The sequence below is a fragment of the Pongo abelii genome, chromosome 10, assembly GCF_028885655.2.
Source record: "Pongo abelii isolate AG06213 chromosome 10, NHGRI_mPonAbe1-v2.0_pri, whole genome shotgun sequence".
In the NCBI taxonomy this organism is placed as follows: Eukaryota; Metazoa; Chordata; class Mammalia; order Primates; family Hominidae; genus Pongo; species Pongo abelii.
Window position 1 is genome coordinate 21,533,318 of NC_071995.2, and position 27,425 is coordinate 21,560,742.

The window sequence follows — 27,425 nt, forward strand, 5'->3', positions numbered from 1 at the left end:
GGTCAGGAGATCGAGACAATCCTGGCTAACATGGTGAAAACCCCGTCTCTACTAAAAATACGAAAAAATTAGCCGGGCGTGGTGGCGGGTGCTTGTAGTGCCAGCTACTCGGGAGGCTGAGGCAGGAGAATGGCGTGAACCCGGGAGGCGGAGCTTGCAGTGAGCCGAGATCGTGCTACTGCACTGCAGCCTGGGTGACAGAGCAAGACTCCGTCTCAAAAAAAAAAAAAAAAAACAACGAATTTATCAAATAACTGTGATATAGAAATTAAATACATATTGCTGCAACTGTATCAACAACTGTCCTGTCAGTGATAAGGGGTAACAAGGTTTTCATACATGCATTCTCTCTTTGCTATATACATACACACATACACATACATACATATATACATACACTCATGCATGTGTGTATATATATATTCATGTGAGAGAAGAGTGTTTATTATTTATATTATTATAGTACACTTCTAAAACACAGCCATGTGCCTGAGATGTAGTAGGGAGTCAAATATGTTTGAGTTACTGAATTAATTAATTCGACTTCATCCTTACTCAAGAAAAGTTTCAACTGAGTGAAGGTCTTCCATTCTCTAAAAAGCAAGTCAATAGAAGGAGATCATTCTTCCCTTACACTTTGATGTAAGGAATATATCATACAAACTAGTCTTGATTTTTGTCATTTAGAAGACTAGTCTTGTAATTAATTGGCAATTTAGTATTCCATGTGAGATATCCAGTGTCCGTGTATGTCATATTAGATCCATAAATATGTAACTAGCAAAGAGGGTATGTTTTATTTTTTGAATGCTAATGTAACACATAGGGACATTTAAAAAAATCACCTTGACATATTTTCTATTTGGAATAGTTTTAAATACTTTGGATAATGTGTTGTATTTGTATTTCTAAAGAAAAAAACTTATGCAACCAACTTAATTGAATAAGAAATAAATCATTCCCAGAAATAATTTATTTTCTAATGTTAACATAAAATAATGTGTACATTCTGAGAAATTATTAATAAAACCTTTGAAAGATAGGCTTCTGGGGTGAACTCCTAGAATTACCTAGGTATGTTTTTTCTATTTGCCTAGGACAATGACCTAATAAGATGGTTAATCATCATTGGACTCATAAAAACAAACAAACAAAAAGCCAACTAACCATTTAAAGTGAGACTTTCACATCAGAAAAAGGATGGACTTGTTGCAGCTGCTGTAGCATTCAAAGTCCAGGTAAGAACCGTCAAAGTTGTCTAATTAAAACATTTCTTTTATGCAAGAAATTTTAACAAATTTCAGTGAAAATGTTTTTGGTAGTTATGATAAATATTACAAATTTTATGCTCTGCATCTTCTCCACACTTGTGTTCTGAGCCTTGAAAGCCTAGTAAAAATCCCTTCTAGAAATAGAAGAGCCTCAGATTTATATACTCAAAAATAAATTAGAGTAAATCATACCTTTATAAAATGAAAAATAAAGTTTGAAGTCCTATTTCTATTGCTTTCTAAACAAATGAAACATGAATTCTGAAAGGATGGACTTCTAGTTACTCTCTTAAAATATACTATAAGATAATTATTTGTATAAACTGTATAGAATTACTATACCAGGCTCCCTATTTCTTTGATTTCACTTTAACTGGATAAGTAGGAGTGGGTGGGTGGAGGGGTGGAAAATATGTTTCAAAGTCACTTAATCACCTCACTTTCCTCCATTCAACTCAAGTTTGATTTAGGGTGAGGCGAAAGAGATTTTCTAGATAACTTTTTTATTTCTGTTCAAATAAGAGAAAAAAGTCTTCTGGGCACAGCTCTTGGAAAGAATTAACAGCTCAATAAATAATGGTCCCCTTCACCCATTCAGGAAGGTGGCTTCCCTGATAAGACAGTTGTTTTTATTGTGAAATAAGGTGGGGATGCAGAAAGTCTCTCTTCTGAACAATCTAAGAAGTTAGGAAATGCTGTTTTCCCTTTTATCCTCCTCAGTTCCATAGGTACATGCTTGAAACTGGGTCACTTGGCCTGCACTGGTTTTCTATAACCCCTTAAATATGAAAAGCTTAACAGAAATAAGCAGAGGCTGGTAAGATTCTGCCCTCTACTTCAGCCCAATCAAACTGTGAAGAACTGACCTGTTCTGTTCAGGGAAGAGTTGCAATGCTACATACAAATGCATGTGGCTCTGTCTATAAACATATTGTGTCCTCAAAATTTATTTATGTCAATAATTTGGAACTCAGAAATAATATGTTCAGAGCAAAATATATTAAACGCTTCTAAATAAGGCTTAAAATGCCACAATGAAGTAAAAATTGTGGTATTTATTCAAGACTAAATTGATATTCAAGTTTTCTAGGTACTTTGTACTTACTTGATACATTTTTTTTTTTTTTTTTTTTTTTTTTTTTTTTTTTTTTGAGAAGGAGTCTGGCTCTTGTTGCCCAGGCTGGAGTGCAATGGTGCGATTTCAGCGCACCACAACCTCAGCCTCCTGGGTTCAAGTGATTCTCCTGCCTGAGCTTCCAGAGTAGCTGAGATTACAGGCATGCACCACCACACCCAGCTAATATTGTATTTTTAGCAGAAATGGAGTTTCTCCGTGTTGGTCAGGCTGGTCTCGAACTCCCAACCTCGGGTGATCTGCCCGCCTCGGCCTCCCAAAGTGCTGGGATTACAGGCATGAGTCACCGCACCCAGCCTACTTGATACAATTTAACCTTTCTGAGAGATGAGGAACCAAGTGCCCACATTTCTTATTTTTCTGGATGGGTATTTTATCTGAACGTAAAAGAGAGAGGTGTGGAATAGTTGTCTTGGAAAGTAGAAGAAATAACAGAAAAAAGTAATGATTATTCGGGTATGTTCTCCAGTGGTACAGAAGGGCGAGAGAGTTTATTTCAACTAGAGGTAAATAGGGAAACATTAAAGTGGTGTGATTTGGAGCCACATTACAGCCAAGAGATAGGGAAGGACGTTCCAGGAATGGAAAACATACATGAAGGTAGAGAGCTTTTCTCTTGGGACAGTGGTTCCATACGTCTGCAAGTGCTTATGGTTGTATTGGGAAATGGGACTAAAAACATGGATTGATTTAGGCTGTGAAGACTCTCAAATAGGAAGTGTAAGTTTTATTTTTGTTGTAAGAGGGATCTTTGAATGATTCCAAGAATGGACATGATATGCGTAGGAAAGAAAGCAAGCTGGAAGACAGGACAACTAGAAGTTAATCAATTGAAAGAAACAAGGCTTGAGTGGTGAGATAATAGTCTTCAAGCCTTCAAGAATATTTGTTTAGTATAAGGAAAAAGAAAACTAAAGCTGAAGGAAGACTATCTACCTTGCAAGTCATTCAAAAATATTTGCAATTATAGAATTAATTGGTAAAAAATAAATATTTTCCAACTTTTAAATTATGAAGAAACAGAGATACTCGTGGAAAAAGTGGTGTAAATTTATTAAGGGGCTGCTTATTACCTTGAGACCACCAAACTATTGATTTTTTTCCTCACCTCACCTACAAAACACATACAAAAAGTGGAATAATTGAACTTCTCTTAGAGATACATAGGTGTGGGTTTCTCCATTCATGAGTGTATTTATATACACTCGCATATACATAAGTGATAATATTTTCAGATATTGATTTTTCCATATTCATGCATTATCCACTAGATATGCATGATATATATTTATGGTTTTTATACATTTATAACATAGAGAATCAATAAACCCTTGTTGAGTAAATTAATGCATAAAATATGCAGTAGATCTTCATTATTCACAAATTCTATATTAGAAAATTTGTCTAAACACTAAAATTTATTTGTGACACCAAAATTAATACTGCTGGGCTTTTGTGATCATTGGCATGCATGAGCAGAGTGGCGAAAAATTTGAGTTGCTCTGTTTCCAGTTGAAGTGGAACAAAGTGAAGCTCTGCCTTCCTGTCTCAGCTCCCATACTATAAACTTCACAGTGTATTTATCGCCACATTGTTTCCATAGTTGTGCTTTGCGATGCTGAGTTTACTGTTTTAAATGGACTTCAAGCATAGCCCTGAAGTGTTGTCCCATGTTCCCACCTCCAAGAGTGCCTGACAGAAGAGGTACATATGTTATGTAAGTTTCCTTCAGGCATGAACTACAGTGCTATTGGCCACTAATTCAATGTTAATGAATCAACAGTATATACTAAGGTGTCTGTAAACAAAAACATACATAGAACATTATGTATAAAGTTATCTATTGATCTGTTGATGAAAATATTGTGACCAAAGCCACACAGTCACCTAACGCTGTATCTCTTCTAGGAATGATGGATTAATATTTGCAAATTCAGTGTTCCCAGCAACTTTATGGAACGTAATTATTGCAAAAAGTGAGAATCAATTGTACATATAACCTATATCATACATATTATATAATCAGTATCCTATTACAAATCAGATGCTTATATAGATACCGTTGATATTTACATACTTAGATATTTACATATCTAAGGTATCTATATAAGCAGTTACATAGCATATATCTACATAGCATGTATCTACATATATATGCTATATACATAACATATATCTATATCTGTGTTATGTGTCTGCTTGTATACTTTATATACATAAATATGTGTTATGCATATATGTATGAACAAGAATATATCTCTAAACCTTATAAATATTCCACTGTTCTATATAAGAGTCAACTGACGTAAAAAGTTGACTCATTTTACTGGTCTTTAAGATAGGGGCTTAATAACTCTCAAACTTATGATTTCTCTTATACTTTGACTTCAAAACTTCACTTGTAGGAATTTATCCTACAGATGTGACCACACATAAAATGACATATAACATATTAAGAACATTTTCTAATATGAAATAATTAGATATAAGCTAAATAGTTGTCAATATAGAACTAGTTACATATATTATGAACAACAGAATACCCTGCTACCATAAGCAAAATGAGGAGGACTTTTATTAATATAAAGTATATACAGAAGATAAAAAGGTAGAGTGCAGTGATAGTGGTATGCTTACATTTATATTAAAAGAGAAAACATTATGTATTTGATTAAAAACGCATATTAAGGCCGGGCGCAGTGGTTCATGCCTGTAATCCCAGAATTTTGGGAGGCCGAGGCGGGCGGATCAGGAGGTCAGGAGATCGAGACCATGCTGGCTAACACGGTGAAACCCTGTCTCTACTAAAAATACAAAAAAATTAGCTGGGCGTTGTGGCATGCACCTGCGCCTGTGGTCCCAGCTACTTGGGGGGCTGAGGCAGGAGAATGGCTTGAACCTGGGAGGCAGAGCTTACAGTGAGCCAAGATCACGCTACTGCACTCCAGCCTGGGAGACAGAGCAAGGCTCTGTCTCAAAAAAAAAAAAAAAAAAAAAAGTGCATATCAGATTTCTGGATAAGGGGACAAAGGTTATAAGCAGAATCTTTGCCTTTTGTTTTTTTTTTTTTTTGCATTTTCAACTACACGCATGTATTTTCTCTTGAAAAATAAATGGATAAACCCTAAATACAGTAAGATCATGATGATGGTAAGGTCAAGCATGGCCAGAGTCTCTGTGAGAGATACTTGGAATACATTTTGCTCTTTTAAACAAATTCAAACTTTATCTGCTTTCTGAGCCTTGTTCCATAGGCATCTCCTCTATGAAACTGACTGAGGCTATCCTAATTATTATTATTTACATTATTTTTCAACCCATTTTGAGTATCCACTATGTGCAAGTCATCATTTGGCACTTTATAAACTTATAAGGATAACGTAAACATAAATTTCCTTTCATAAATCTTGTAATCTGGATATGTAGAAAATATAAAAATTTTAATTTCTATAATTTAAAATTGTTCATACAATCTCGTGTGTGGTTTTATATTATTTACTTGTTTCAGATTTCTCTCTATGAAAATTATTTTTCTAAGTAAATTATAATCTCTTTAGGCTAGGACTTTGTGTCTTTCCTCCTCTGTGTCCAGCATTGACCTAGTCCTGTGGTCAGGAAATAGCAGGCCCTGAATGAATATTAGAGAATGATTGATTGATTGATATTGAGCTTGTGGCTTTTCCTATTTTTAAATTTTATATTGTTAAAGTAAAATAAATTATACTTTTTCTTTTTTAACAGGTGATCATTTCAAACCAAGCATCAGCAACAATTAAAAACATTCACGTGGTATCTGTAGTTTAATCATGGACCAACATCAACATTTGAATAAAACAGCAGAGTCAGAATCTTCAGAGAAAAAGAAAACAAGACGCTGTAATGGATTCAAGGTAGAATGGGTTTTATATTTTCAAACTAAAATAAGTTAATGGAAAATTTTTATGTATAGAAAGGCCACTAATTGTCAAAAAGAACATTATATCTCATATTACAATTTTTCCATTGAAGCATACATTAAAATATTAATAAAATAATCCCTATATTGATTTAAATCAGTTTTTAATCTGATTGAAGTTATTTCTTTGCTAGAATTTTTTGATGAATAAAGGTTTATTTATTTTTAACTTTTTTAATTTTTAATTTTTGTGGGTATGTAGTAGGTATGTATGTTTATAGGGTACATGAGATGATTTGGTACAGGCATGCAATGTGAAATAAGCAAATAATAAACAATGCAGCATCCATTCCCTCAAGCATTTTTTCATTGAGTTGCACACCATCCAATTATACTTTATTTTAAAAGGTACAGTTAAGTAATTGACTATAGTTACCCTGTGTACTATCAAATAGTAGGTCTTATTCATTCTTTTTAACTATTTTTTGTACCCATAAATCATCCCCATCCTCCTACCCCCACACCCCCACGACCCTTTCCAGCCTCTGGTAACCATCCTTCTACTCACTGTGTCCATGAATTCAATTGTTTTGATGTTTAGATCCCACAAATAAGTGAGAACATGCAATGTTTGTCTTTCTGTGCCTGGCTTATTTCAGTTAACATAATGATCTCCAGTTCATTTTGTTGCAAATGACTAGATTTCATTCTTTCTGTAGCTGAATGGTACTCCATTGTGTATATGTCCCACTTTTTTTTACGCATTCATCTGCTGATGCACACTTACGTTGCTTCCAAATCTTAGCTATTGTGAACAATGCTGCAACAAACATGGAAGTACAGATAATCTTAGATATACGGATTCCCTTTCTTTTGGGTATATACCCAGCAGTGGGATTGCTGGATCACATGGTAGCTCAATTTTTAGTTTCTTGAGGAACCTCCAAACTGTTCTTCATAGTGGTCCTACTAATTTTTATTGCCACCAACAGTGTACAAGGAATTCCTTTTACTCCACAACCTCACCAGCATTTGTTATTGCCTGTCTTTGGGATATAAGCCATTTTAACTGGGGGTGAGATAGCATCTCATTGTAGTATTGATTTGCATTTCTCTGATGATCAGTGATGTTGATCACTTCTTCCTATGCCTGTGTGCTATTTGTATGTCTTCTTTTGAGAAATGTATATTCAAATATTTTGCCTACCTTTTGATCGGATTATTGGATTTGGTCCTATAGAGTTGTTTGAGCTACTTAGACATTCTGGTGATTAATTCCTTGACAGATGGGTAGTTTACAAATATTTTCTCCTACTCTGTGGGTTGTCTCTTCACTTTGTTGATTGTATCCTTTTCTATGCAGAAACATTTTAACTAGATGTGATCCTGTTTGTCAATTTTTCTTTGGTTGCCTGTGTTTCTGGGGTAAGAAATTTGCTCAAGAAATTTTTGCCCAGATGAACATCCTGGAGAGTTTCCCCAATATTTTATTGAGGTAGTTTTATGGGTTGAGGTCTTTAGATTTAAGTCTTTAGTTCATTTTGATTCGTTTTTGTATATGGCTAGAAATAGGGGTCTAGTTTCACCCTAGCACCATTTATTGAAGTGACTGTGTTTTCCCCAGTGAATGTTCCTAGCACCTTTGTCAAGAATGAGCTCACTGTAGGTGTGTGGATTTGTTTCTGGGTTCTCTATTCTGATTCATTGGTCTATGTGTCTGTTTATATGCCAGTACCATGCTGTTTTGGTTACTATAACTCTATAGTATAATTTTTTTTGAAATGGAGTCTCGCTCGTCACCCAGGCTGGAGTGCAGTGGCATGATCTCGGCTCACTGCAAGCTCCACCTGCTGGGTTCACGCCATTCTCCTGCCTCAGCCTCCTGAGTAGCTGGGACTACAGACACCCACCGCCACGCCCAGCTAATTTTTTTTTTTATTTGTAGTAGAGATGGGGTTTCACCATGTTAGCCAGGATGGTCTCGATCTCCTGACCTAGTGATCCACCTGCCTCGGCCTCCCAAAGTGCTGAGATTACAGGCTTGAGCCACCGTGCCTGGCCACTCTGTAGTCAGGTAATGTGGTTCCTCCAGTTTTATTCTTTTTGCTTAGGATACTTCTGGCTATTCTGTGTCTTTTATGGTTCCATATAAATTTTAGGATTGATTTTTCTATTTCTGTGAAGAATGTCATTGGTATTTTGATAGAAATTGCATGGAATTCATAGACAGCTTTGGGTATTATGGGCATTTGAAGAATATTGATTCTTCCAAACCATGAACATGGAATATTTGTCCATTTTTTGATGTCTTCATCAATTTTTCATGAGTGTTTTATAGTTTTCATTATAGAGATTTTTCACTTCTTCGGTTAAATTAATACCTAGGCATTTAATTTTATGTGTGTCTATTTTAAATAAGATTGCTTTTTTATTTCTTTGTCACATTGTTCACTATTGGCATGTAGAAATGCTACTGAGTTTTGTATGTTGATTTTGTATCCTGCAACTTCACCAAAGTTGTTCATCAGTTCTAATAATTTTGTGGAGTCTTTAGGATTTTCCAAATATAGGATCATATAATCTATAAACAAGGGTAATTTGACTTCTTCTTTTCCAATTTGGATACCCTTTTCTTCTTTCTCTTGTCTGATTGCTCTAGCTAGGTGTTGAAAGTAAAGCTTGGAGTCACAAAAAGGATTGGAGCACTTAAAGGATTTCTCAGCAAGGCAAATTTACTTCTGCAGAAGGGTGCTGCTTGCAGGGTTGGTCGCCAGGAGAGCACACTGAACAAAGGCAGGAAGGGGTTTTAGCTTCTAACGTAGTTTGTCCCTGCTGCTGTGTCCTGCCTCTGCTGTCTGGAGTTGGACCACACAATCTAAGTTGAACCTGACTGGCTAACTTGAAAGGTACAGGAATGTGGTTACACTGGCAGGAAGGGCAGTTTTGGAGGGAAGAGCTGTGGTGACAGGAGAGGTAATTTACAGAGTGGGTAGCAGGTGTGGGCTCTGTAGATAAGGACCGGCAGGAAAGTTGTTTACTGAAACCAAGAGAGGGAGGCACAAAGGATAAGGAAGTTAGTTTGGCCTTGGAAGTAGGGAACAAAGACCAAAGATGCTGAACAAGCCAAACCCTTGAAGAGGAATTTCTTTTGTATCCGACACTAGGACTTCCACTACTAAGTTAAATAACAGTGGTGACAGTGGGCATTATTGTTGTGTCCCAGATCTTAGAGGGAAAGCAAAGAGTTTATTAATGTGGAACATTTAGAAATATTTTGGTATCTTCCCTTTGGTTCTTGATAGATCAAGAGACACTTATAAATGTAATTAAAATGAAAAAAGATATGTAAGAAGATCTATAAATCTTAGAATTGACTTATAGTTCGAGAAGATTAATGTCTTGTGAATCACTTTACAATCTTGATCTATTTAAATATTCTTTTGTTAAAGAACAGCATTATTATGAATTCTGATAACCTATGTAATGGAGGCTGATGGAAAACAGATCTGTAATAGTCAAAAGACCTAGTCCGAAGATCTAATTGATGACTTAGGAAGACCATTTAATTTTTCATTTGCAAATTGGTAAAAGTAATACTTCTGCCTTTTGCTTTTGTCACAAAATTATGAGGCATTAAATGATATTGGTATTTTCATAAACAGGGAAAAAGTACTGCTAAGCACAGTGCTAAATGAAGAAACCAAGACTCAGTAGAGTTATTTGACTGCAGTCGCCTCTGTTGTGAATTGAAAACCCTGGAACCCATGTCAAAGCCTTTTAATCTCCACAGAGAAGTCTTTGAAGAAAGCAAGAAATTAATCATAGTCACCTTTTAGTGATATATATATATATTTAATTTACTCACAGTTGTAGTCCTATCCGGTTGAATAGGGCCACAGAGATTGGGTTGTAAACCAAAAAGTACTTGAGATAGGTGTCAATCAATTTGGAAGTTTACCTTATCCAGGTGAAGGACGCACCCAGGAGACAGGCCTGGGTCTTTCTCCAAAGGCGATTTTGAGGGCTTAAATACTTAAAGGGGAAAAGCAGGCTGGAGGAGAAAGTGGGTTTCATGTGCGTCCGTGTGAAGAGACCACCAAACAGGCTTTGTGTGAGCAATAAAGCTGTTTATTTCACCTGGGTGCAGGTGGGCTGAATCCGGAGAGAGTCAGTGAAGGGAGATAGGGGTGGGGCTGTTTTATAGGATTTGGGAAGGTAAAGGAAAATTACAGTCAAAGGCGGTTGTTCTCTGGTAGGCAGGGGCGGGGGTCACAAGGTGCTCAGTGGGGGAGCTTCTGAGCCAGGAGAAGGAAATTCACAGGGTTAATCACTCAGTTAAGGTGGGGCAGGACCAAATCACAATGGTGGAATGTCATCAGTTAAGGCAGGGCAGGGCCTTTTCACTTCTTTTGTGATTCTTCAGTTACTTCAGGCCATCTGGGTGTATACGTGCAAGTCACAGGGGATGGGATGGCTTGGCTTGGGCTCAGAGGCCTGACCGTGGCAATGTATGGTCACATTACTGAATCCACATGTTGCAAGAGAAAAACTAGCAGGTAAGGGAATGGTCAATTATTTATTTGTCTTGTGCTCAGTAAATCGGCTCTTTACACAATATAAGGTGAACATAGACTAGCTACCTGTGGAAATATTTAACCTTTTATCTGTAGCTATCTGCTTAAGGAAAGGCATCTTTTTGCAGAACTCAGCTTTTAGCTTAATTTTGTTTCTTATGTCATAGTGAATTTGGGTCTCAAGTTTTTATTTTCCTTTCACACCCCTGCCTTTTTCCTTTTAAAATCTTTTGAAGAAAGCATTTTAGAAGAAAGTTACTCCCTGGTCTTGAGTTTTGTCTGATCTCGCATGGCTGTGATGGTTTATTCCTAGACCAATAGATCCCACATTATTAGGAATGCTCATTTTTAGCAGGTTGTGAAATCTTATGTCCTGCAAAGAAAAAAATAGGAGGAGGAAGAGAGACAAACACACAGTAAAAGGAAAAATCCTGGAAAACTGATGTAGGCCATATTACTCTGAAGTTTGTTGTCAGTAGGCAGGTATGAAAATGGTTTGTGTGTATAAATCGGTTTCTGTTATTTTCTTCTGAAGTTTAAGTTGTCTAGTTTGCATCCCCATGGCTTAAGAAAATCACAGCTTAATATTTAGTAATTTCAAATTGGAAAATAGGGGGAAAAGGAAAATGAAAGGAAAGGAGAAAAGAAAGAAAAAATTGAAAACATTATTTGGAGACTTGTAGTCAGGAAAAATTTTAGAATTTATTCCAAATTGTAGAAAATAATAAAAACTGATAAACCTTAGGCAAGACTAGAATCAAACAACAGGTACTCTAGTTTATAGAAGCATAATTTTTCTCTCTTCAATTCCCCAGTTTTATTAAACAGAAAATCATAGTAGGAACAATTTATTGGTAAAATAAATTTTAGTACTTTTACACTTGGTTTAATTAGTTGTATAAAATGCAACAAGAATAATCATTTGCCATATAGGAGCTCTCTCTCTTTTTGTGAAATGGCTTTGCTGGATCTTTTTGCACAATGAATGTAAGATTAGACCTTTGTAAATGCCTGAAGCCTAGCCAAGGATTAACTGTGCCTGCAGATACATATGTGAATTGGGTGAATTCTTCTCTTTCTGAGGACTTAAGAAAACTTGGAGTTCCTGACCAGTCAAAAAGTGACATTCTTTACTTACCACAGGTCATGACCCTGTAAAGGATAAGATATGGGGCTAGTTTTTCCAAGGGGCTTTTATTGGCTCTGTAGGTCAGCCTCCTTTTCTCAAGGCAATCGGAAAATGTCATTCCAGTCAAGGCCTTGGTAAAATAACTAGTGTCTCCAATTACGTCCTGTGATAAAAGAAAATATATTCTTATTAAACTTATGCAAATAATTATATTGCCATAAATTGAGAATACTCTCAAAATAGTTTTCAAATTTTGGAGAAATTAGGTTGAGAGAAAGGAATTATATTTTAAATTTTGCTCATAAAAACAAATTTTACTGAATTTACTAAATTCACTTTATTAAATTGTTAAAGCTGTAAATAGCTTAAAAGGAAAGTTTTCTTGACTCTGAAAAATAAAACCAATCAGCAAATGTTTTAAACAAAATCTTATACAAGATTATTTCAGTCTTCTATTAGTTTGGTCCATGCAATTAATTCCATGTTCTGCTCAATATTGGATCAGCAAGACTTATGAATACATGAGCTCTCCATGAGAGGCCTGGAAATTTTCCCATCTATTCCAATGATGCTGTATCTAAATTTATCAAAAACTTATCTTTTAGGAGTACTCCTCAGAGTTCTATAGCTGATTACAAACTGTCCTATAAAAGGATTAAAGTAAAACAATAATTGTGAAAGACAAAAGTCTTAGAACAGCCATGGTTAAAGACACCATTGACAAGTAAATTTGGTTTCTTCTGTGGCATACAGCAATTTTATATAATAATCATAATTACTACTGACAACATCTACTAAGACATATTAGAATCACAGGAATTGCATATATTTTTGGAACACATAATAATAACACATTCACATAAATATAATCCAAAGAAGGTTAAATGTCATTGTTTATTTAGACAGTGCTTCCTGTATGACTTTACTATACCAAATAAGTCAAATATGTCTCTTTTGGACTTCCGGAGAGCTATTATTAATAAATATATGAAGTCAAAGTACTAATTTTACAATTTGATTTTGGAAAGTCTGTCAAATGTCAGAAGTTTAAAATACTTAATATGATAATATAGGCTCATAGGTCATTGTAAAATAAATCATTCATTTAGTCAAAGTGATAACTCAAAAGTTTTTTTTAAAAAGGCAAAAATCTTTATTTTTTGGGAGAGGAGACTTAATTTCCCAAACAATGAGCCCTAAGAGAGACTGCATGAGGCCAATTAAATCTCTCTCTCAAATCTTATAAACAAATCTATTAATTTTTAATCATTTTGACCATAAGCTATAATTTCCATAAACCTTTAAATAACCTTTTAATGTTTTCTTAAATTAAAAAATGGGTTAATGCTATAAGAACCTTGTTTATCTAACACAGGGGCCCTGATGCTGGTCTTTCATCAACCTATAATATTAATGTGTAATTTATATGGAAACTCTGAACTAAGTTTATCTCTCAAAATTGGCCCTTATAATTTCACAGACACATGTCTTCTGTGACAGTCCCTGGGATTAGAGGGGTTCAGCAGTTTTAATTCCTGGCGCTGTGTCTCATGAATGCAGTTTATTTTGATTATCATCTTTTCCTGGGTCTGCAGATGAGGGTTTGACTGGTGTTACAGTTTAAGATTTAGCAGGACTTGGTGTGCTTTTTAGACCCAGAAGTAAAAGCCCTTTAACAGAATAGGCTGGGCACGGTGGCTCATGCTTGTAATCCAAGTACTTTGGGAGGCCAAGGCGGGCAGATCACTTGAGGTCTGGACTTCAAGACCAGCCTGGCCAACATGGTGAAACCCAGACTCTATTAATAAATATACAAAAATTAGCCAGACATGGTGGTGTGCACCTGTAATCCCAGCTGCTCAGAAAGCTGAGACAGGAGAATTGCTAGGATTTGGGAGGCAGAGGTTGCAATGAGTCGAGATTGTGGCACTGCATTCCAGCCTGGGTGACAGAGCAAGACTCTGTCTCAAAAAAAAAAAAAAAAAAAAAAAAAAACAGAAAGAAAGAAAAGAAAAACCATGAAAACTTAATAGAATTAGGACTTTAAAAGCAATACAGAAAGTAAAATGGACGTAATAACCTTAATTTTTAAAATTTGTAAATCTCAATTTTTCTAAGCAAATAAAAACTTAATAAGAATAACATAGGAATTATTTTGACAAATGTAAAATCTGTTAGACAAGTTAACAAAAAGAATAAAAAAGATATTCTACATTATGTTTGCTTTTTCCTATGAGGAATACATTGAAATAACATGCAATCAAAACTAACGTAAACCGTACTTGAATTAGTTAGATATAGAAAGAGTGTGTTCCAGATGATAAATGAAAATTCTTGGTTTCATGGAACAATTAAAGCCAAGAGCACAGAGGGTTATATTAGAAGAAAACATTTTATTTAGACCTTTAAGGTAAAACATTTTTTTTTTTTTTAATGTCAGGCCACAATAGCAGAACCTGAGGGAAAAAAATTACAGAAGCTGTTGACAAAGTTGAAGGAGAAAGTTATTATCTCAGTTCTTCTCAAAGGAAAGAGAAAGCTGAAAACAGTGGGACACAATAAAAGTTTTTGGATTAAAAAATTAAAATCTCTTGTAATTTTATTAAGAGTGAATCAATACGTTAAGAAAATGTTGTTCTAACCAATTCTTTACTGAATTAATGTTTTTTTTAATATCAAGTCTCAATCTCTGGAATAACTATTATAAATAATTTCCCTTTAATTATAGCAAATTTGGTCACCTTTTTTTTACTCATAAATCCTCTTCTTACAAACCTTATTACAATTTATACAAATCATTTATGATATGCTTGGACTTTCTGTGTTATCCTAAAGGTACCTCTTTCTTAAATAACTGGTCATTTTAGAAAAAAAAATTAATTACACAAGATTCTTTCTCATATAAAATTATTTTCCCTTCCACTTTTCTTACCAAAAATACCTCTTTATACCTACAACTTTCTGTGTATCTCTCTTATATACTAGTTTCTTTCACTTTGTTTCATAAACTTTAGCCTTTGTATTAGACAAAAATTATTTTCCTTTAAATAAGAACACATTTTTTGGAAAAATGTCTCCCTATATTTTTTTAAATTGGAAATAACCCAGATATTTAATGTAACATAACTTTAGATTATAAATGGTTATCATTTAAAGTTATTTCTCTGTTAATCATTTTTATAGCCTGTGATTTCAATGTTTACCTAAGAACCTTAAGGTTAAATAACTTTTTTCTTGTTGTTGTTTTGCCAATAACTCAGAAGTTAGCTGTTTTATTAAGCCAACAATTTTCAATGCATTATTTTTACAAAAATTACACAAAGATAACCATGTTTTGGGTTGTAAGCTTTATAACTCTCATGCCAAATTTGGACACTTTATAATATTTAGCAGGGATAAATATTAAACTGCTTGATCAAGAACAAAAAACCAAACACCGCATATTCTCACTCATAGGTGAGAATTGAACAATGAGAACACATGGACACAGGAAGGGGAACATCACACTTCGGGGACTGTTGTGGGGTGGGGGGAGGGGGGAGGGATAGCATTGGGAGATATACCTAATGCTAGATGACGAGTTGGTGGGTGCAGCGCACCAGCATGGCACATGTATACATATGTAACTTACCTGCACGTTGCGCACATGTACCATAGAGCCTAAAGTATAATAATAATAATAATAATAATAAAAAAAAGAAAAAAAAAAAAAAAGAAATCTAAACAATAATTTGAATTGACAATTCTAAAGACATTTCTAATTATATTTTACCAACAATTAAAACACACTTATTTATTAAGGATTTTCTTAAGTCACATGAACTTGAAAAAGCATTTGGACTTTTCTATCTTCTGTTTTTTTGATAAAGTATTTGATTTAAATGCTTTTGTAGATCCAATTAATTACAGCTCCTTTATTTTTAGTAGTGAAATGTACATGACACATAAATATGTAGACTTATTAGTCATGAAGATAAAAGTAGATCTTAAAGATTCATATTTTAGATATTTTAGACTTCCAATTTAGATATTTCAGACTTCCAATTTCTTTTTTTTCCTTTTTGAGATAGAGTCTCACTCCGTTGCCCCGGCTGGAGTGCAGTGGCACGATCTCAGTTCACTGCAATCTCTATCTCCTGGGTTCAAGTGATTCTTCTGCCTCAGCCTCCCGAGTAGCTGGGACTGCAGGCACACTCCACCACGCCAAGCTAATTTTTGTATTTTTGTAGAGATGGGGTTTACCATATTGGCCAGGCTGCTCTCGAACTCTTGACTTCATGATCCGCCTGCCTTGGCCTCCCAAAGTGCTGGGATTACAGGCGCGAGCCACCGTGCACAACCTCCAATTTCTTATGACCTGTTTAACTAGATAGCCCTAAATTTGCATATTAAAGCAACAACTCTTAGGTGAAAATCAGATAGCAAAATTTACATCTCAAGGTACAGAGAGAGAGTGGTGTGCTAGAGGGAGATTAAAAATGGATACCAAGTCAAACATGAAATTGTAGAAATCTACCTTATGATTGTATAGGAGACCAATTTTATTTAGATAGGTAGTTTTAAATTTAGTCTCTATCTTTTAATTGGATCTCTGAGCTCTCTGCACAAAGCTCCACTGAATCCTAGGTCTCCAAAAGGAGAGAGATTCATGAGACTAGGACATGTAATGCTTTTACGGTGTGCAAAACATGTAATGCTTTTACGGTGTGCAAAACCACACCCTTTTGCATCTTAAACATCCATGAATAGCACCTGTTGTAACAACTATTTTAGTAAAAAAAAAAAAAAGGTAACACAATACAAAAACAAGCATTAAGAACTGAGAAACTTGTCTGATTGCACCCTTGGGGTTCCATAAGGAAAAACAGAGATTTCTCCCCAAAAAGGAGTCTGGGAGGAAACCTGTATTTTCTTAAGGAATCCCAGGCTGTTAGAAATGATTTTAGGTCCCTCACACAGTGGAGGGTGGCAAGAAGAAGGAAAGACACGTAGAAGTAAATGAATGAAACAGAATTCAGCCAACTGAGAAGAAAAAAGAACTTTTTCTCAAAAAACAAGATCCTAGGAGAGAAAGAAAGCAAGCATAAAGGCACACACACACATACACACACATACACACACACACACACTCACACACACATCTTGGATATTAGCTTTTAATTAAGCTGATTTTTAACCATGGAACTAAATACATCCTTTTAAATTTCATTACCATATTTTAGCTGTGACAAACTGCTGATATTTCAAAAGTAACACAAGTATCAACCCAGAAAAGATGGATTTAGGAACCAAACCCAGGCTGTCATGGTGAAAAAAGGGCAGAATCTTAGCTACTGAACTACAGCATGGGGTAACTACCATTGCTCTTTCATCTTGGCTTGGCTAGGAATAAATGGCCCTGTTATGTACATAAAAGCCCCTCAGGTAATCAATATAATTTTTTCCTTTTGCTGATTGTTTTTTAATTTTTCTTTCCTTTTACAGAGGCAGGAATTTAATCAACTCAGTAGCCTTTTTCCCCATAATTTGGAACTTTTCTTTGGCTTTGACCATGTCGGGTAGAGTTGGTCAAACCTAATGAGAAAAAGACTGAAATGACAAAAACAAACAAACAAAAATCAGTTAAGTCAAAGAAACAAACAATTTTACAATTTATAGGATCGCTGAGTGCTCTAATGGTACGGAGAAATTAAGGCCAGCTAGTTGCTAATCTTAACTTTTAGTAATTAAGGAGAATTTCCAAGACAAAAACTACAATTCAGCTACTGCCTAGGAATGGGGCCCAGGCTGAACACTGCTCTCTGCCATCCTAGAAGCAGGGAAACACTCAAACTCATCTTCCCTGTGGGAAGTGGGCTAAAACTTCAGAAAGGAGTTGTTGGTCTCCTTCATCATCATGGAGCAGGAAAACTCCCCTTCTTTGTTCGAAGCAAGTGAAACTCCAGAAAAGGTGTTGCACAACACAATAAATCTTAGATCTTAACCAAATTTTGAGAGATCAGGCATTCTCTCTGCAGTGGGAGCCCCCTGACCTTGGCAAAATGTGCAATTGGTTTTGTTACAGGAAAGGGGTCCCAATCCAGACCGCAAGAGAGGGTTCTTGGATCTTGCTCAAGAAGGAATTCAGGGTGAGTACACAGTGAAAAGTGAAAGCAAGTTTATTAAGAAAGTAAAGGAATAAAAGAATGGCTATTCCATAGACAGAGCAGCCCCGAGGGCTGCTGGTTACCCATTTTTATGGTTATTTCTTGATGATATGCTAAACAAGGGGTGGATTATTCATGCCTCCCCTTTGTAGACCGTATGGTAACTTGCTGATGTTGCCATGGCATTTATAAACTGTCATGGCGCTGGTGGGAGTGTAGCAGTGAGGATGACCAGAAGTCACTGTCGCCATTTGGTTTTGGTGGGTTTTGGCCAGCTCCTTTACTGCAGCCTGTTTTATCAGCAAGGTCTTTGTGACCTATATTTCGTGCTGAACTTCTGTCTCATCCTGTGACTTAGAATGCCTTAATTGTTGGGGACTGCAGCCCAGTAGGTTTCAGCCTCATTTTATCCAGCCTGTATTCAAGATGGAGTTGCTCTGGTTCACATGCCTCTGACAGTGTGAGCAATGAAGATAGCTCAAGCTTGTACCTGGCACCCATAGGAGCCTTGTCAAAGGTTAGGGCCATCTCCACTAAGAGTCCTTCCCTTGGTCACCAATTTACAAATTTGTAAATCAAAAGGTATGAGAGACAGGTCTTAATCAGTTTAGAAGTTTATTTTGCAAAGGTTAAGGATGCACGGGGGAGACAGGCCTGTGCCTTTCTCAAAAGATGATTTTGAGGGCTTCAATATTTAAAGGGTAAAAATAGGTTGAAGGGGAAAGAGGTGAGGGTATGGTCACAATTTTGAATCCACAGGTTGCCAGAGAAAAATGAGCAGGTAGGTAAATAGTCAACTATGTATTCATCTTGCACTCAGTAAACTGACACTTTAAACAAGATAAAGTGAACATAGAGTACCTACTCCTGGAGATATTTAACCTTTTACCTATAGCTATCTGCTTAGGAACAAAAGAAAAAGCCGCTTTTGGTGACTCAGCTTAATTTTGTTTCTTTTGGCATAGTAAATTGGGGTCCCAAGTATTTATTTCCTTTCACAGAATTCACTTGCAATAATGTTAAACAAGGTTCCTTTTAACTTTGTCCAGGAAACATAGAGTTTGTTTGTTTTCTGAGATATCTGGTAAAGTCAATTGTGATGAAATATTTGAATAATATTTCAGCAGAATGGCAATCATAAGGAAAAAGTATTGGCTAATGCAAGTGAATTATCTCCTATTGTCTAAGGGTAATATTAGGCTTAATTATTTTTACTTTTAAATACTGAGTATTACAGTGATTTCACTTTCATGTGCATAGCAAAGTAACAACAAACTGGCGGAAGAAATAAGATTTCCAGAATAATCGCTTAAAGCATATTTGGAATAGAAGCTAGGAGTTAGGAAGATAGCAGTGTATGTAAGGCACATTACCTGCAGTCCAATAAAGAAGCCAGGCCGGGCGCAGTGGCTCACGCCTGTAATCCCAGCACTTTGGGAGGCCGAGGCTGGCAGATCACGAGGTTAGGAGTTCGAGACCAGCCTGGCCAATATGATGAAACCCTGTCTCTACTAAAAATACAAAAATTATCCAGGCGTGGTGGCACGTGCCTGTAGTTCCAGCTACTTAGGAGGCTGAGGCAGAAGAGTCACTTGTACCCGGGAGGCGGAGGTTGAAGTGAGCCGAGATCTCGCCACTCCACTCCAGGCTGGGTGACAGAGCGAGACGCCATATCAAAAAAAAAAAAAAAAAAAAAAGCCAGTGCTAGGGGAAAATATTTGAATAAGGTTAACATCATCGAAAACATTACTAAATTGATTAATCATATCTACAAGTGATGTTTAAAGGAATCTTTTCAGTAAGTTAAATTGTTAACATTGAAAGAATATTAACCTCAACAATCACATTACAACAATTTTGTAAAGACTTGTGTGTCTGCAGTGGAATTTAGTTGCATTTCTGTACCTACTTTGTATTCATGAGGAACAAAAACATAATGCGATAAAATTTTTAAATAATCAGTATTTTAATTTTTTATGAAGTTTGGGACATCAAACTATCAACAAAGTACTGTTTCAGTAAAAATAATTACCAAAAATCTTATTAATTTTGAAATCTTGTGAATTAGGAGTATGCGCACATACAGAGAGAGATAATTAAAACAATGGTAAAAATAGATCTAATTCAGCAACATAAAAAGAGATGGTGAGAGGAACAATAATAGTGGCTAACATTTGTTGAGCACTTACTATAGATGAGATATTGCGCTAGTGTTTTGTTTGTGTTAATAGATTTTCTTCCTTACCACAGTTCCATCAACCAGATGCTATTATCTCCCTTTGCAGATGAAAAAAAACCTAGGTATAGAAAAGGCAAATGAATTTCCCTAGTTCTCACAGCTGGTGAAAGATGGAGCCAAGGTCTGAATTCAGGCAGTCTGATTCCAAATTCCATGCTCTCAACTCTGTTTCGCATGGCTAAAGTAACTGTGGACTTTTGTACTATTAGTACCCTTAAGCAGTGTGGCCTATTTAATGATATACCTTATTCCATATTATTCAGTATCAAACAACCATGGGACTTGGTTTACGTGCATGTGTGCACACTAATACACATGTTGTTACTGACTTGCATATACAGACTCAGTGGATGGAAATGTATAAAAGCCCAAGTAGATTACAAACCCATTTAAATAAAACGACATACTTTGATTATTTTCTACCATTATTTGATTATTTTCCCTCAGTTTTTTGTATTGAACCAACTGTGTTACATAGAATCTGCCAGTGTATACTTCTTCATTACACTTGTCTTTTCTGCTCTTCAAATTATCTGTACCCCATATTGTAATGAAAATCTTTAACAACAAAAAAGTAATGATTATTAAAAAAAATAGAGCAAAAGAAAAAGTCTCCCCTTTCTGCCTTCATTTTCACTCCCTTTCTGGAAACATCACTCCACATATGTAACTGCCACCAAGATCCATATCCCACAGGTTTTATTCTGGGTCTCTTTTCTCCAGCCATAGTGGCCATTTTGCTATTTCTCAAACATGCCAAGCACACTTCTGACTTGGGGAATTTTGCACTTCCTTGTTCCTCTTCTAAAACGTTCTTCTTCCAGATGTCTTGTGCTTTCATTTCATTCAGATCTCTGTTTAAAGATTTCTTTACTCCTGAACACCCCATATAAAATAGCATTCCCTATCCATAACTCTTTAACCAGCTTGATTTTTATAGTATTTATCACCAGCTGACACTAAGACCCCAAAACGCACTTGTGTAGAAGTGCGTGTTTGCGCACATGTGTGTTTAATGGCGTAAAACAAAAAAAAATTATTATCTTAGAGATCTAAAATCCAGAAATCAGAAATAAGTGTCAGTGAACTAAACTCGGTGTTGGCAAGACCATGTTTCTTTCTGAAAATTCTAGGGACAATACACTTCATCTTCTCCAGTTTCTAGAGGCTGTCTGAATTCCTTGGCTCATGGCCCTTTTCCGTGTTCAAAGCTAGTGATGTCCACATCACATGGATACTTCTTTCACATTTAAAGGAGACTTGTGATTACATTGGATTCACTAGGCAAGGTCAAGTCAATCTCTTTATTTTAAGTCATCTGTTTAGCAACCTTAATTCCATGTGCAATTTTAATATCTCCTTGCCATGTTACCTAACATATTTACAAGTTCTGGAGATTAGGACCTGGATGTCTTTAAGGGTCGTTACTCTACCTAAGGTTATATTATATATAACATTACATGTATATATTCTTCATGTATATGAAGAATATATATATATAGTTTATGTTTACTATATATACACACATAGTTTGATATATAAATATATATACACACATACATATACACACATATATACATATGTTTACTATGTATATACATAGTTTATATATGTATATTGTACACATGTTTACTATATATACATGAATATATACATATATTGCATACACTATATATAGTATATAAAAGAGTATGTAAACTATTATATACACACAAACTGTGTGTGCATATATATACATACACACAAACTGTGTGTGCATATATATACATACACACAAACTGTGTGTGCATATATATACATACACACAAACTGTGTGTGCATATATATACATACACACAAACTGTGTGTGCATATATATACATACACACAAACTGTGTGTGCATATATATACATACACACAAACTGTGTGTGCATATATATACATACAATTTATGGTATAGAGAGATAGATGATAAATAAATTACATGTATATTACATATATTTACATATGTAATTTATGTAATATGTATTACATATATGTAGTTGATCATCTATCTCTCTATATCATAAAGTGTGTGTATATATATAGCACACACACAGTTTGTGTTTAAGTTTATATACTCTATTTTATATACTATATATAGTGTATGTATACAATATATGTATATATTCATGTATATATAGTAAACATATGTCTATATGTGTGCATATGTGTATATGTATTTATATATGTATATATTATATATGTACATATATAAAATATATAAATATAAATACATAATATATAAATGCATATATAATATATAAATGCATACATAGATATAATACATATATACACATATAAAATATATAATATATACATATTATGTATATATTATATGTGTATAATACATATATACACATATAAAATATATGTATTTATATATACACATATAAAATATGTATTTATATATACACATATAAAATATATGTATTTATATATACACATATATACACATATATATACACATATATACACATATAAAATATATGTATTTATATATCAAACTATATATGTGTGTATATAGTAAACATATATATAAACTATATATGTATTCATATACATGGAGAAAGTGTGTATATATAGTAAACATATATATAAACTATATATGTAGTCTTCATATACATGGAGAATATATATATATAATTATATATAGGTTGAATATATACATATATAGGTTGTAAACTATATATGTAGTCTTCATATACATGGAGAATATATATATATATAATTATATATAGGTTGTATATAATATAACCTTTGGTAGAGTAACAGGTTATATATAATATAACCTTAGGTAGGGTAATGATTATATATGTATATATATCATAATATATATATTATGATATATAACATATGTATTTATCCTATATTTTATATATATAATATATATGTAATTTATTTATCATCTATCTCTCTGTACCATAAATTAAGCTCCATGAAAACACAGGTGTTTGATTCACTGTTCTCTCTGGCAAACATCAGTGCTCAGTGTGTATAAGCTGAATGACTGATGCAAGAGGTGGGTCCCTCAGTCTTGGGCAGCTCCACCCCTGTGGCTTTGCAGGGAACAACCCTCCTCCCAGCTGCTTTCATCAGCTGGCATTGGGTGTCTGTGGCTTTTCCATGTGCACAGTGCAATCCACAGTGTCAGTGGATCTACCATTCTGGGGTCTGGAGGATCGTGGTCCTCTTCTCACAGCTCCACTAAGCAGTGCCCCAGTGGGGACAGTTTGTGGGAGCTCTCGCCCCACATTTCCCTTCTGACTGCCATAGTGAAATTTCTCCATGAGGGCTTCACCCTTGAAGCACACCTCTGCCTGACATCCAAGCGTTTCCATACATCCTCTGAAATCTAGGTGGAGGTTCCCAAACTTCACTTCTTGACTTCTGTGCACCTGTAAGCTCAACACCATGTGGAAGCTGCCAAGGCATGGGGCTTTTACCCTCTGAAGCCACAGTCCAAACTGTATCTTGGCCCCTTTTAGCCATGGCTGGAGTGGCTGGAATGCAGGGCACCAAGTCATGAGACTGCACACAGCAGGGGGGCCCTGGACCAGGCTCAGGAAACCATTTTTCCATTCTAGACCTCCAGACCTGTAATGGGCGTGGCTGCTCCCAAGGTCTCTGATGTGCCCTGGAGACATTTTCCCCATTGTCTTGGCAGTTAACATTTGTCTCCTCATTACTTATTTAAATTTCTGCTGCCTGCTTGAATATCCCCCCAGAAAATGGGTTTTTCTTTCCTACTGCATTGCCAGGCTGCAAATTTTTCACACTTTTATGCTCTGCTTCCTCTTGAACACTTTGCTGCTTAGAAATTTCTTCCACCAGATACCCTAAATCATCTCTCTCAAGTTCAAAGTTCCACAGATCTCTAGGGCAGGGGCAAAATTCTGCCAGTCTCTTTGCTACAGAATAACAAGAATCACATTTGCTCTAGTTCCCAAAAAGTTTCTCATCTTTATCTGATACCACTTCAGCCTGGACTTTATTGTCCATATCAGTATCAGTGTTTTGATAAAAGCCATTCAACAAGTATCTAGGAAGTACCAAACTTTCCCACGTCTTCCTGTCTTCTGAGCCCTCCAATTCTCTAGGAAGTTCAAACTTTCCCACATTTTCCTGTCTTCTTCTGAGTCCTCCAAACTGTTCCAACTTCTGCCCGTTACCCAGTTCCAAAGCTGCTTCCCCATTATCAGGTATCCTGTAGCAATGCCCCACTACCTCAGTACCAATTTACTGTATTATTCCATTCTCATGCTGCTAGGAAGAAATACTGAAGACTGGGTAATTTATAAAGAAAAAGAAGTTTAATGGACTCACAATTTCAAATGGCAAGGGAGGCCTCACAATCATGGTGAAAGGCAGAGGAGCAAAGGGACATCTCAATGGCAGCAGGCAAAAGAGTGTGTATAGGAGAAATGAGCTTTATAAAATAATCAGATCTTGTGAGACTTATTCACTATCACAAGAGCAGCATAGGAAAAACCCATCCCCATGATAAAGTTAGCTCCCACTGGGTCCCTCCCATGACACATGAGGATTATGGGAGCTACAATTTAAGATGAGATTTCAGTGGGGACACAGCCAAAACATATCACTATTATAAATGACATCTTCTTTTCAAATTAAGTTTATGTGATAGATTACATGAATTGATTTTCATACATTGAACCAGCCATGCAAATGGGAATAAATCCCATTTGATCATAGTATTTAATTATTTTATGTTTCATGTATTATTGAATTTTTTTACTAATATTTGTTGAGGATTTTTACATCTATGTTCATGAGTGATATTGGTCTACATTTTTTTGTTATTGTAATATCTTGGATTTTAGTATCAGGGTAATGCTGGCCTCATGGAATAAGATAGAAAGTATTCCCGATGCTCTTATCCTGTGAAGAAGGTTATATACAATTAGTATAACATGTTTCTTAAATGTTCGGTATAATTCACCAGTGAAACTATCTGGGACTCATTCTTTCTGTTTTTTGTTTTGTATTGTTTTTTTGAGATGGAGTCTCACTCTGTTACCCAGGCTGGAGTGCAGTGGCGCTGTCTCAGCTCACTGCAACCTCTGCCTCCCAGGTTCATGCCATTCTCCTGCCTCAGCCTCCTGAGTAGCTGGGACTACAGGCACCCACCACCATGCCTGGCTAATTTTTTGTATTTTTACTAGAGATGGGGTTTCACTGTGATAGCCAGGATGGTCTCGATCTCCTGACCTCGGGATCTGCCTACCTTGGCCTCCCAAAGTGATGGGATTACAGGCGTGAGCCACCACGCTTGGCCCATTCTTTCTGTTTTTGAAGGTTATTACTTGACAATCTAATTTCTTAAACAGATAAAGGCCTAATTCAGGTCATCAATTTTTTCTTGTAAGAGTTTGAGTAGATTGTTTATTTTGGGAAACTGGTTGATTTAATTTAGGTTATTATAATTGCAGGTATAGTTTTTTCATAGTATTTCATTATTATCCTTTTAATGTCTGTGGGATTTGTAGTGGTATCCCCTCTGTTATTTCTGATATTGGTAATTAGTATTCACTCCTTTTATTTTCCCTTAGTTAACCTGGTTAGAAGCCTATAAATTTTATGGATCTTTCTAAAGAACAAGTCTTTGGTTGTTTACATTTTCTCTATTGAATTCCTGTTTTTAATGTCTTTGACTTATGTTTTAATTTTTATTATTAACTTTCTTCTTCTTGCTTTGAATTTCATTTGCTGTTTTTTTCCAAGTTTCCTAAGGTAGAAACTTAAATACTGATTTTAAATCTTTCCCCTTTTCTCATATATGTATTCAGTGCAATAAATTTTCCTCTAAGCATTGCTTTTGCTACCTCCCACAAATTTTGATGAATTGTGTTTTTATTTTTATTTAGTCAAAATATTTAAAAATTTATCTTGAGATTTCCTTTGACCTAAGTGTTACTTAAAAATGTGTTATTTAGTCTCTACATATTTGGGGATTTTTCCAGTTATTTCTGTTATTGATTCTACTTTAATTCTATTGTTGTCTGAGAACAAATGCTATCACTTCTTTTTGAAAATAAATTGGATAAGATATATTTTATGGCTTAGAATGTGGTCTGTCTTGGTGAATGTTCCATGTGAGCTTAAGAATGTCTATTCTACTGTTGTTGGATGTAATACATGAAGTTATAAAGTAATATATAGATGTTAATTATATCCAGTTGATTGATGGTGTTATTAAGGTCAACTATTTTCTATCTGTTTCTGCCTGCTGGATTTGTTCCCTTCCCACAGAGGAGTAATTGATGTCTCCAACTGTGATAGTGTATTCATCTATTTCTCCTTGCAGTTCCACCAGTTTTTACTTCATAGAATTTGATGCCCTGTTGTTGGGTGCATATATGTTAAGGAGTATTATATCTTTTTTGAGAACTGATGTCCTTATTGTTCTGTAATGCCTCCTCCCACCTTTTTTTTTAAAAAATCAATTTCCTTTTGCTTTTCTTTTTTTTAAATTTTATTATTATTATACTTTAAGTTTTAGGGTATATGTGCACAACGTGCATGTTTGTTACACATGTATACCTTTTTTTAACCTCTGGTAACTTTCCTTGCTTTGAAGTTTGCTGTGTCTGAAATTAATTTAGCTATTCCTGATTTCTTTTGATTATTGTTAGCATAGAATATTTTTCTCCATCCATTTACTTTTAATCTATATGCGTTTTTATATTTAAAGTGGGTGTCATGTACACAACATATAGTTGGCCTTGTTACTTCATTTACTGTCACCTTCTATCTTTTAGTTGGTGCATTTAGATAATTGATGTTAAAGTTCATTATTAATATACAGTCATGGAACATTAAATGACAGGAATGCATTCTGAGAAGTGCACTGTCAGACAAATTTTTTAATTTTGCAAATATCATAGACTGTACTTACACAAGCCTAGATAGATTAGCCTGCTAGACACCTAGGCTATATGTTATAGCCTATTGCTTTGAGGCTACAAACCTTTACAGCCTGTTATTGTACTAAAT

At 35.2% G+C, this 27,425-nt stretch overlaps 1 protein-coding gene across 2 annotated transcripts in view; it reads left to right on the forward strand.

Annotated features, from left to right (window-relative positions):
• The first annotated feature begins 1,178 nt into the window (after positions 1-1,178).
• The window catches only part of LOC100447113 (solute carrier organic anion transporter family member 1B3), a 103,495-nt gene continuing 77,248 nt past the window's right edge, over positions 1,179-27,425 (forward strand). Inside the window, exons 1-3 of one of the 2 annotated variants that reach the window (XM_024256918.2) lie at positions 1,179-1,238; positions 4,010-4,123; positions 6,148-6,296. In XM_024256918.2, the coding sequence (XP_024112686.2) occupies positions 6,213-6,296 (84 nt within the window). In that variant the 5' untranslated portion in view covers positions 1,179-1,238; positions 4,010-4,123; positions 6,148-6,212. Of the gene's footprint in view, positions 1,239-4,009; positions 4,124-6,147; positions 6,297-10,731; positions 10,858-27,425 lie in introns of those variants that run through there. The other variant, XM_024256919.2, reaches the window with a different exon arrangement.